A 9,962-nucleotide genomic window follows, 5' to 3' on the forward strand; every position below is an offset into this window, starting at 1 on the left:
AAAAAGAGGAATGGTAGAAAGTGGGGAGGATTTGGGCATGATGTTAGGCAATATGTGCACAGAAGGTTTATGGGATTTTAAGAGCTGCAAACAGAACTCATCTGTTTAACCCCAGGCTAGATAAGATGCAGTCATCTGTACATTGTTTAGAGATGTATTGCTTCTGTTATGGCAAATGGTTCAGAAGATGCTTGTTGTCTTAGCAGAGAGATCCAGACAGGGTCGCTTTATGTTAGTGTTTATTCTTGCCCTGGACCTTTCTGTGTGCCTACTCATTACACAGTGCAACTTACAGCTGCTTTGACTTTTCCCAATCTGCTACCGGCTAGGTGGTACTTACTGACTTTGCAGTAGAATCGCTTCATATCAAAGTTACAGGTGGATAATTCCAGACTCTAGGTTGGGACTTCTTCCAGGAACGGTGGAAAGAGGGCATACTAATCCACACAGATGTGCCACAGAAGCCAACCAGAGTTAGACCAAGACTATGGCCTGTGTAAAGAATAGCCCACAGACAGAGGAGAAAAGTGAGTTCATTCCCTGGGAAGGTTATGACTCCAGATAACATCTGCATTTCTACCACCATGTCAGGGTTCAGGGAGGTGGAGAAGGAAGAGGGTGAACAGTTCTCGTATTAACAGAGCCAAACTCAGCCTTGTTTAGGGAACTCGCTTGGTTACTATAACAAAGGCCAACATATCAACAAGATAGAAGAATATTTCTCTCTTAGGCACCTAACTGACATGGTGGCTTCATGGTGTAGAAGAACCAGGCTCTTTTCTTCTTCTTGTTCTGCCTTCCTCAGCATGTGGCTTTTTCCTTATGATCTTTATTATGGCCACTCTTAGCAGCCAACAGAAAGGAGGGAAGAGAAGAGGGTCTCTTTCTTCCATTTAAGGGTATGCGTCATGGCTATTCACATCCCATTGGCCAGATCCAGTCTGTGGCCACAGCAGACCACACAGGAGGCTGAGGGATGTGGTCATCAGCTGGGCAGCCAGCTAGTGGTCACTGATATGTGTCTTGTCTTCTCTTAACAGGGGAGGACCAGCAGACCCTGTAGACTACCTGACAGCGGCATCTCGGGGGCTCTACAAGGAAAGGGAGCTTCCCTATTACCCAGGGGCTCATCCTGTGCATCCACCCAAAGGAAGCTATCCTCGCCCCCCAGATCTGAGAGTCACAGATCTCCGGTATCCCCAGTACTACCCACCCCCACCAGCCCCCCAGCACAAAGGACCTTTCCGACAAGATGTCCCGCCTTCCCCTCCTCAGCACCACAGAGTACCAGCCTACCCAGAAATGGGCAGACCAGGGCCCCGAGGGAGCAGCCCAGATCAGTACCCCTACCGAACCCAGGATCCCAGGCAGAAGAACCCCATGACTGCAGCCGTGTAGCTGAACACCGCCAAGCTCAGCCCAGCCCAGGACGGAAGACATCCAGCATCACCTTTGTTCTTCCTACACCTTAAGGCCTTCTTCCTATCGAGAATTCTCTATGGTACAGATTAGATTTTTCTCACTGAAGCTGCAACAATTGACCACTAATCAGAAAGAATGGAGTAGGAGTTTGGGGAGGGAAATCAGAAGGAAGAGGTAGGATAGGGCCATAAAAAGAAAACTGCCTGATATTTGAAATACGTTAAGAATTGTTCAGTTCACTGAGAGTGGCAATTGAACAGGCAAATAGCAGTGGAGATCTACAGCATGGCCAACTCTCTGGAACACAGACATGCATAGGATTGGCGTCATGGGGGGAGAGGGGCCAGTCTCTGTCTGGGACATCATCCATTCAGAGGCTAAGCTTCAGCCACCTCCTTAAGTTGTTAAGTCTGTGAAGAGTAGCTGCAAATATGGGCATCCTTAGAGAGTAGTCTTTGCATTGAGAAAACAACAAACATGAAGAGTGAGCTCCTTGAAATGTTTTGTACCCAGAGGAAGGCTGCATTTATTTGTAGAATTTCTCAGGTTCTCAGTACCACTCACTTGGTGTAAGCATTTCACGTTTCCTCACTTTTTATATAAAAGATGTGAATGCAGTATTAGTGTCCTGGGAGAATTCACAAAGCTAGTCAGGGCTTCCAGAAGAAATCTATGCCTAGGATCAAGGCAATGAAGTTAAAAGGCTAAGATTCCCGTGGTCCTTACCTTCCTTTCTCCCACATCCCAGGCAGGATAGTATAGAGATATCTGGCTTCAGACTCATCCCCAAATCTCCTGCTTGTCATTATTGTAACTGGGGCCTTTAAGACTCCCACTTGAGAGCTGAGATGTACTCAGGAAAGAGAGGGCCCTCTGGTTAGGTCACACAGGAAGCAGTGCTCTGGAGATGCCAATTCTAGACTCAGTGCCAAACAGCACCATATGCACCCAGGGTCAGGAAAGGGCTGACGGTGCTCTTTGGGAATTATAACAAGCAAGCAGTAACAGTGTGTGTGTATGTGTGCGTGTTTATGAAAGTGTGTGATTACCAGTATGGAGAATGGAAAATAAATACACTTTCTGGAAAGTTTGATGAAGAAGAGAATAAAAAGGAAAACAACAAACAGAAGAGAAGGGAGAAGGAGCATAAAACTAAATCATTCTACATCTGCTATATTTCAATAACACAAGTCAGAGCAAGACCAAGGCCAAGGTCTCCAGTTGGGAAAAGGTCTTATGGCTTTGAAAAGCTAACCCACCCACCCACCCCACCGCCCCCCCCCCCCCGCCTCCAAAATCCATCACAATTTCTTTAGAGCTTTGCACAGATATTGTACTTATTTCATCATAGATTAGAGCCTCTAAACCCTGACCCAAATGAGAACACAAGAGAAGACTGAGAAACAGCAAAGCATGGGATCAGCAACTCAAATTGCTCAGTGACCCTTGCAGTCCTCTAAGCCTTTTACATTCCTTCTTCATTCCCTCCCCCCAAAAATGCCTTGAGTTCAGTTCAGACATATTCTGGCTGAGATTAGAATACCTCTGACTGCTAGGATTTAATAAATTATAGTATTGATGTTATTGAATACATAGAGTATCTATCCTGCCTAGTTTAGTATTTTTTTTTAATTTAAAATATAGTTCTGTTACCAAGAATGATGCAACTGCTGGGTTTAGACTTAACTAGTGTTATTTACTGAACTTTAAGAGGTATCATTTTCTAAACTACAGTTTACTTACGGCCCTCTTGAGAATAGGTTGTCGAGTTGTTTTTGGCCCTCTGTCATATCTCTTAAGCCAGGCACCTTTAGAATCTTTGCAATTTGTTCTGAGGTTGAACACTGGGCCCTTCTCACCTCAAGGTGGAGTGTAGGTGAGCCATAGCATTTCCCGACCAACAAGCTGCAAGCTGCCTTCCCTCGAGCTAAATAAACCTTCAAGAAGACAATGGTAAGATGAGAGAAGTATGATGTGTTTTGAAGCAATAAAAGCCAGCTCTTCAGAATGTTCCATAGTTAAACCAAATTTCTGTAGACTACTGGATAGAGCCAAGTCAGAGGTTTCCTTCTGGATTAAGGCCAAGTTCCCCCAAGGGGCAGTGATGGAAGATGAGACACTCAGAGCAGCCCCAGTAGGAAGAATGCCCATATTTTCACCATGTTGGCAGCTTGTGAGCATGGTATCTCCTGCACTAAGTCTCAAGGAACGCTGCTCCAAGCATGGTTTTGAGTGTGTGCGCGCTCAGTCTTGTCCCACTTTGCCACCCCATGGACTGTAGCCCACCAGGCTCCTCTGTCCATGGACTTTTCCAGGCAAGAATATTGGAGTGAAGTTGCCATTTCCTCCTCCAGGGCATCTTCCTGACCCAGGGATCAAACTCGCATCTCCTGCAGTGGCAGGTGGATTCTTTACCACTGAGCCATGAGGGAAGCCCTTTTGTGTTGTATACACAGGCAGTAAAGCAATCGCTAATTCTGAGGGGGCAGCCAAGGATGTGAATGTACTATGAAAAGTAATGGGAAAAGATTATAGCAGTTTTCTTTTCCTGCTTGAACCTATTTGACCTTACCCAGAAGAAGCCAACATTGTATGTATGACAGTCTTCATCAAGTCGAGTAACAATTAAGAACAGCTTGAATGTAAGCTTTATAAATGCCTGTGAACCAACCCAACTGTCACCACCCAGAGGTTATGGAACTCTTTCCCAGTATTTAGAAGAACAGGTTGTTTAGAGTATTTAGAAGACCAGGCTATAATCAGTGGGCTCCTAGTAGCAGGAAATAGTTCCTGATTTATTTTTGGCCTTGGAAAAACTCAGTCAGGTGTCTCCTTGTAGCTCAGAATGCAAATAGCCCCCCAGGAAAAGGTGGCACTGAGAGCTTGGTGAGCTGAAAACCCGTCAATGTACACCTGCCTGGCTCCTGATCTGACCACTGGGTCATCCAGAGCTTGAAGTGATGTGTTGACCTCAAGTCACTAGATATTTTAAGGAGCTCTTTTTCTGTCGTTTTGCAGGAGTAGAGAGATGTAAGAAAGCAGACCACAGAATACTTATAGATGCAGGCGAACTCAGTCCTCTACAAGGGAGAGAAGAAACACAACATCTCACTAACCCTTCATGTCATTGGGCTGTGTCAGTATCACCGCTGGTATAATCTTGCTTCCCCACAATATCACATCACTGGATGAAAGGAAAGTTCAGAGTCAGGATTATTTTCTCAAATCATGGTTGAGTAACAACAAAAAGCGGGGGGAAATTTACTGTGAAGCTCCTTATTAGGTTTTTAGATCTGTATGTGTTGACTTCACAGTATAGTACAGAGCAAAGATCTTATAATTAGCAGCACCGTCACCCCGAGGAGGAAACTCTATGCACATGAACTGATAAAAGGAGACTCAAGACTTCACTGTAGCTTGATTTTTGCCACCAATAACAAAATTAAAACATGGTTCATTATCCCTTCCGAAGATTTATGAACTCCTTAAATGAAATCTATTTTCTGAACGAAATCCGCCTGATAAGTTTCAGAGTTGCCATGCATAGGGTTGGTATGACCCTTCCTTTTCTTTGGAGGAACATCTTAGCATTTCAGGGGGACAGAGAGAGCTAGAGAGTTCAGTGTGGACAGCAATGTGTGTCTATAAAATTCCCATCAGCATTAAACTCTGAAATTTACAATGAACAGCCTTCAAATTGGTGCTAAATTGGGTAGACACCCTGCTGCTTTCTGAGTCCATGAGCGAAATATATCTCAGTCCAGATTTACTGCAGTTAGGCAGGAGGGTGTTGGGAGTCAGAAACGGCCCATGATGGTGTTTCTCTGTACTCCCAGTTCACACCGACTTAAGTGGAAATGATGCCACAATGAGAGCAGAAAGAGGAGTCTCCGTAAGATATCCCTACAAAGCCACCTTTCTGATAAAAAAGAGAATGAAAGTGAGATATCTAAAATAAGCCTAGAATCCCATATGCAGCTCAGCTTCTAAGGGGAACTCTTTCTCCCTCGTGTCCTTAAATAGTAATACAATCTCACACAGCCTGACTTTTAAAGGTGGACTTCACTACCGCACAGGACGGAGGGTAAACTAACCACCGAGACTGTCTCCTGACTCAGCTCTTTCAGACAGTGTTACGTTCCATCTATGCTGACTGCAGTGCTGTTTACTACTGGGAACATACAAACAAAATCTGCTGTTTATACAGTCACTTTTTCTAGTGTTTTCCTTTGCTAATATGATACCAAGTCTGTTCATAAGTTCTGAAGATAAATTATGTAAAATCATATTTTGGCATACAATTGAGGGTGGAGAATGAATTCTTTACGGTCTTTTTTGGATGATCCCATTTGTACCACAGAAACATTTTGGATATTGTTATATATGATATATAAATTTTTCTTGTTTATTTTGCATTAAAATAAAGCTTTATTCAGTCAGTAAGAGAGTCCTGGTTTTCACCCACCACTGATTTGTGCTAAGATTTGATGAATGAATGGGTAGGTCTGGTCCTGCCCACCCTAGAATAGCAACGTCACAGGGCCGAGGACACAGGGAACTAGTGTCTGTCACGTGCTGTTGTTTAGTCGATAAGTAGTGTCCGACTCTGTGCAACCCCATGGCTGCTCTGTCCATGGGATTTTCCAGACAAGAAAACTGGAGAGGGTTGTCATTTCCTTCTCCAGGGGATCTTCCCAACCCAGGGATAGAACTCACGTCTCCTGCATTGCAGGTGGATTCTTCACCACTGAGCCACCTGGTTAACCACATGCTGGGCTCCCCCAAAGCAGTTGCTGAGATGGGAATGAGCAAGCAGAGTGTTTATTTGGGAGAGCACTTGGATTCAGTACCTACAGAAGGCAGGGGAAAAAGATAGGATGGAGCAGAGAGGGAGAAGCTAAGCTGTGTGCCCTTCCAGCTTGGGCTCAGCCAACTCCACAAGGAAATCTGGAGCTTCAGTGGCCTCATAGAGTTGTCCCAAGTGCGGACATGGGAGAGGGGCATTTATCCCACCATCTCTGTCAGGGGGTATGGGCTACCCTGAAAGGAGGGGAGACCCAGAACCAGGCAGTTTTCTTCAGGTGAGGCAATCCCCAAAAGGATTGACAGTCGGGGGTCATCTTTGGGCCATATTCACAGTAGCTGGGCAATGGCCTTTCATTCCTGAAGTGGGATTTGGGCAGCACATCACAGAATTCACAAATGCATCAGGCACAGTTGACCCCCTCTCTCATGCCAGGATCACTCTCACCCTGTCTAAAGAAACAGGATTCTGAGCTGGTTTTCCTTGAGACCATCTGTATGTTTCCCAAGCAACTTTACTGGCTTGTTCCCAGCCCTCTTCGCACTCTCTCTTCAAGTTCATCCACAGCCTTTCAGCTACCATCCTAGACTGATTTGCTCACAATCTCCAGCTCTGATCTATCTCCTGAGTACAAGCATTTCCACTTTCCTACTGGACATCCCTCCTTGGGCTTTCCAAAGGCCCTTTGTACTCAACTTGTCCAAACTGAAAACAAGCTTTCTCCAAAGAAACCTGCTTCTCATGACTCTGTGCTGACCAAGTGTACCACCATGTTCATAGTTAAAAACCAAAAAATCCAGAAATAATCCTTGACTCACCATATATAACTGCTCCTTGCCCGTAACCACCCCCATCTGATGAGATGGGAGGCTGGCAATTCCACCCTGCACTTCTGTCAAATACATCCATTCCTCCTAACATGCTGCTGTGGCCTTCATTCAGCACCATCACTTCTCAGCTGCTCCCCTCGGCAGCCACCTATGTGATCTCTGCCTCTTATTTAGCTTCCTTCTGACCCAACTCTGTACTATACAGACCCCACCACCTTTGTAAATAAAATTTTATTGGAACACAGACTGATTCACTTAAACACTGTCTCCCACTCTCTCACACTGCGATATCAACCTCTGCCCCGCACTCCCAGAGGAACTTATATGAAACAGAGAGCTGACCAAACTAGTCTGGAGGCAGCATTGTCTTGTTGAAAGAACACTGGCCTTGCACACGGTCAGTCAGTTCAGTCACTCAGTCGTGTCTGACTCTGCGACATATGGACTGCAGCACATGAGGCTTCCCTGTCCATCACCAAATCCTAGAGCTTGCTCAAACTCATGTCCATCAAGTCGGTGATGCCATCCAACCATCTCATCCTCTGTTGTCCCCTTCTGCTCCTAAAATTAGATTCCACCACTAATTAGCTACATAACCTTGCATAAAATGCTTCTTTCTCTAGGCCTCAGTTTTACCATTTGTGAAATGAAACTACTATACATCTTATGGGATTGTTTTAAGAAATAACTTATAGCAAAAACATAGGAGTTATGGAGCCAGCTTGAACCAGCTCCCAGGAGCTAACTGTCTGCATTTCTTCCCAACTCCATGTTCAGTGATGTCACATTGGTAGCTTGAAATAGGTCGTGTTCGAAGCATCCGCAACATAGGAGTTAGCATACCCTACAAATCAGGACTCTGCCCCTTCTGGAGAGTCAGTTGTTAAACAGTACCAGCACACCAGTACATAAAACATGGTTATATGTTTACTAGAATACTGCTATATATAACACACATAGTTGCCCAGCAGTCAAGGAAAATGAATCCTTGCCTCCATTCTCTCTCTCTCTCTCTCACACACATATACACATGAATCCTTGCCTCCATTCTCTCTCTCTCACACACACACACGCATACCCTCACTCCTCAAAGCCTTTCTGCGGCTAATACTTATGGCTTCAAGTCTGAAGTCCAAAGCCCTCCAAACTCAGTGCACTGTGCCTCTCTCTCAAGCCTCATTACTCCTAATGCTACATCTTGTGCTGGTGTTGTTTCAAATTGCTTTCATTTATTTGAACCAGGGGTGCATTTAACAGCTTTGTGCCACAGCAGTATGCAATAAATGCAGCAAGCAGATCCTCCGCTGCTCAAAACGCCCTCTGACCTGTGGCTCCTCGGTCCTCCTTCAGATCCCAGGCCAACTGACTCTTTCTCCATGAAGACCTGAAGGCAGACACTGAAGGCTGGCTCCTCATATACACCTCGCCCTCCTGGAGCAAGACCTACTGCAGGTCAGAGGCTTGAAACCTAGAGACCACCTTTTCCAGATTTCCTCCCAGCTTGGGCACCACATATGGCCCAGCCTCCACTGAACACTCTGGAAGATGGGACTGAGGCCCAGGAGTACGTCTGTGGGCAAGCATAGTATCAGAGGCATTTGGTTTTACTGGAAGGGTGTCTGGTCTCTACCTTCCTGGGGGTCAAGAGGCCATGTGAGGGACATCCACTGTTTTAGCAAGCATCACAGCTGAGGCAGCTTAACTCTGTTGCCCACAGATGGGGTAAGGCTTTTCAAGGCCCTGACTTTCTAGGTAGCCACTCCTTCAGTGGGCCAGCTCTGTAACATTCTGAGATTTATCCCTGGAAGCCCTGCCTGAAGCGTTCTCTAGCCCTTCTTTCCAACACATTGGCAAACATCTGTGCTGTGTGTGCTGTGCTTAGTCACCAGTCATGCCAGACTCTCTGTGACCCCATGGCCTATGGCCCAATAGGCTCCTCAGTCCGTGGGATTCTCCAAGCAAGAAAACTGGAGTGGGTTGCCATTTCCTTCTCCAGGAGGATCTTCCTGACCCAGGGATCGATTGGCATCTCCTGCAGCTCCTGTATTACAGGCAGAATCTTTACTGCTGAGCCACCTGGGAATCTAACTCCCCACATTAAGTTCCTTTCTGTTTAACTCGGAGGGCCTCAGTTATCAGCAACTACACCAACCAAGTTACCTGCTGCAGCCTCCTCCCAAGACAGAGCTGGCAATTCCATCCAGTATTACTGAGATCCTTTCTGCAGATCGTCAATAAAACTTTTATTACCTCTATTACAATGATTGGTTTCCATGTCTGTGTGGCCTTCTACGGAGTATCATATTTGTAACACATCGCCTGGCTCTGACTATGCACTTAAGAAATATTTGTTGAATTCATTTGAATGAAGAAATGAGGTGCGAGGATTCTTTCCCTGAATTGCCGCAGTGCTGACATTCCAGCTCACAGTCCAAACCGTATATCTCCAAGTCCTGTTGTTAAAGATCACCTGGTATTATTCTCGAGGTGAAAGGTGTTAGCTCACGTGAGCAGGCCAGGTTCCAACTTAAAGCATGAAGCAGGCTAGGAAATTATAAATGCAATGGGCAATGCATTCTTTAGAGAGTAAAGAGAAACTTGAGTAGAGAGAAAATGTGCTACTTGCAACCTACCAAGATGGAAATACTTTTTTGGGGGGACAGATGACTACTATTATTATTGCATAATTCCTTGGATTTTAGGCAAGTGCTTTGCAATCACGTGCATTACTTATTCCTTTCAGCAACCATAGTGGTGAGTTGGATGGTTCCCTGACTTTCTGTAAGGAGTCTTGCATACAATAGTACTAAATAAGAGATCTAATGAACGCTACTTAGGCATATCCAAAGAAACTAGAGATTACTTCAGTAAGTGTCTTGACAACTGAGATTTCTTTTTTGGTGGCC

The 9,962-nt window shown here is 45.3% G+C and overlaps 1 protein-coding gene across 2 annotated transcripts in view; it reads left to right on the forward strand.

Annotated features, from left to right (window-relative positions):
* PARD3B (par-3 family cell polarity regulator beta) overlaps positions 1 to 9,317 on the forward strand; it is a 1,167,593-nt gene extending 1,158,276 nt beyond the window's left edge. The window contains exon 23 of one of the 2 annotated variants that reach the window (XM_069578084.1): positions 8,407 to 9,317. In XM_069578084.1, the coding sequence (XP_069434185.1) occupies positions 8,407 to 8,422 (16 nt within the window). In that variant the 3' untranslated portion in view covers positions 8,423 to 9,317. Of the gene's footprint in view, positions 1 to 1,040; positions 5,862 to 8,406 lie in introns of those variants that run through there. The other variant, XM_069578083.1, reaches the window with a different exon arrangement.
* The last annotated feature ends 645 nt before the right edge of the window (positions 9,318 to 9,962 follow it).

The sequence above is a fragment of the Ovis canadensis genome, chromosome 2 (assembly GCF_042477335.2).
Source record: "Ovis canadensis isolate MfBH-ARS-UI-01 breed Bighorn chromosome 2, ARS-UI_OviCan_v2, whole genome shotgun sequence".
In the NCBI taxonomy this organism is placed as follows: Eukaryota; Metazoa; Chordata; class Mammalia; order Artiodactyla; family Bovidae; genus Ovis; species Ovis canadensis.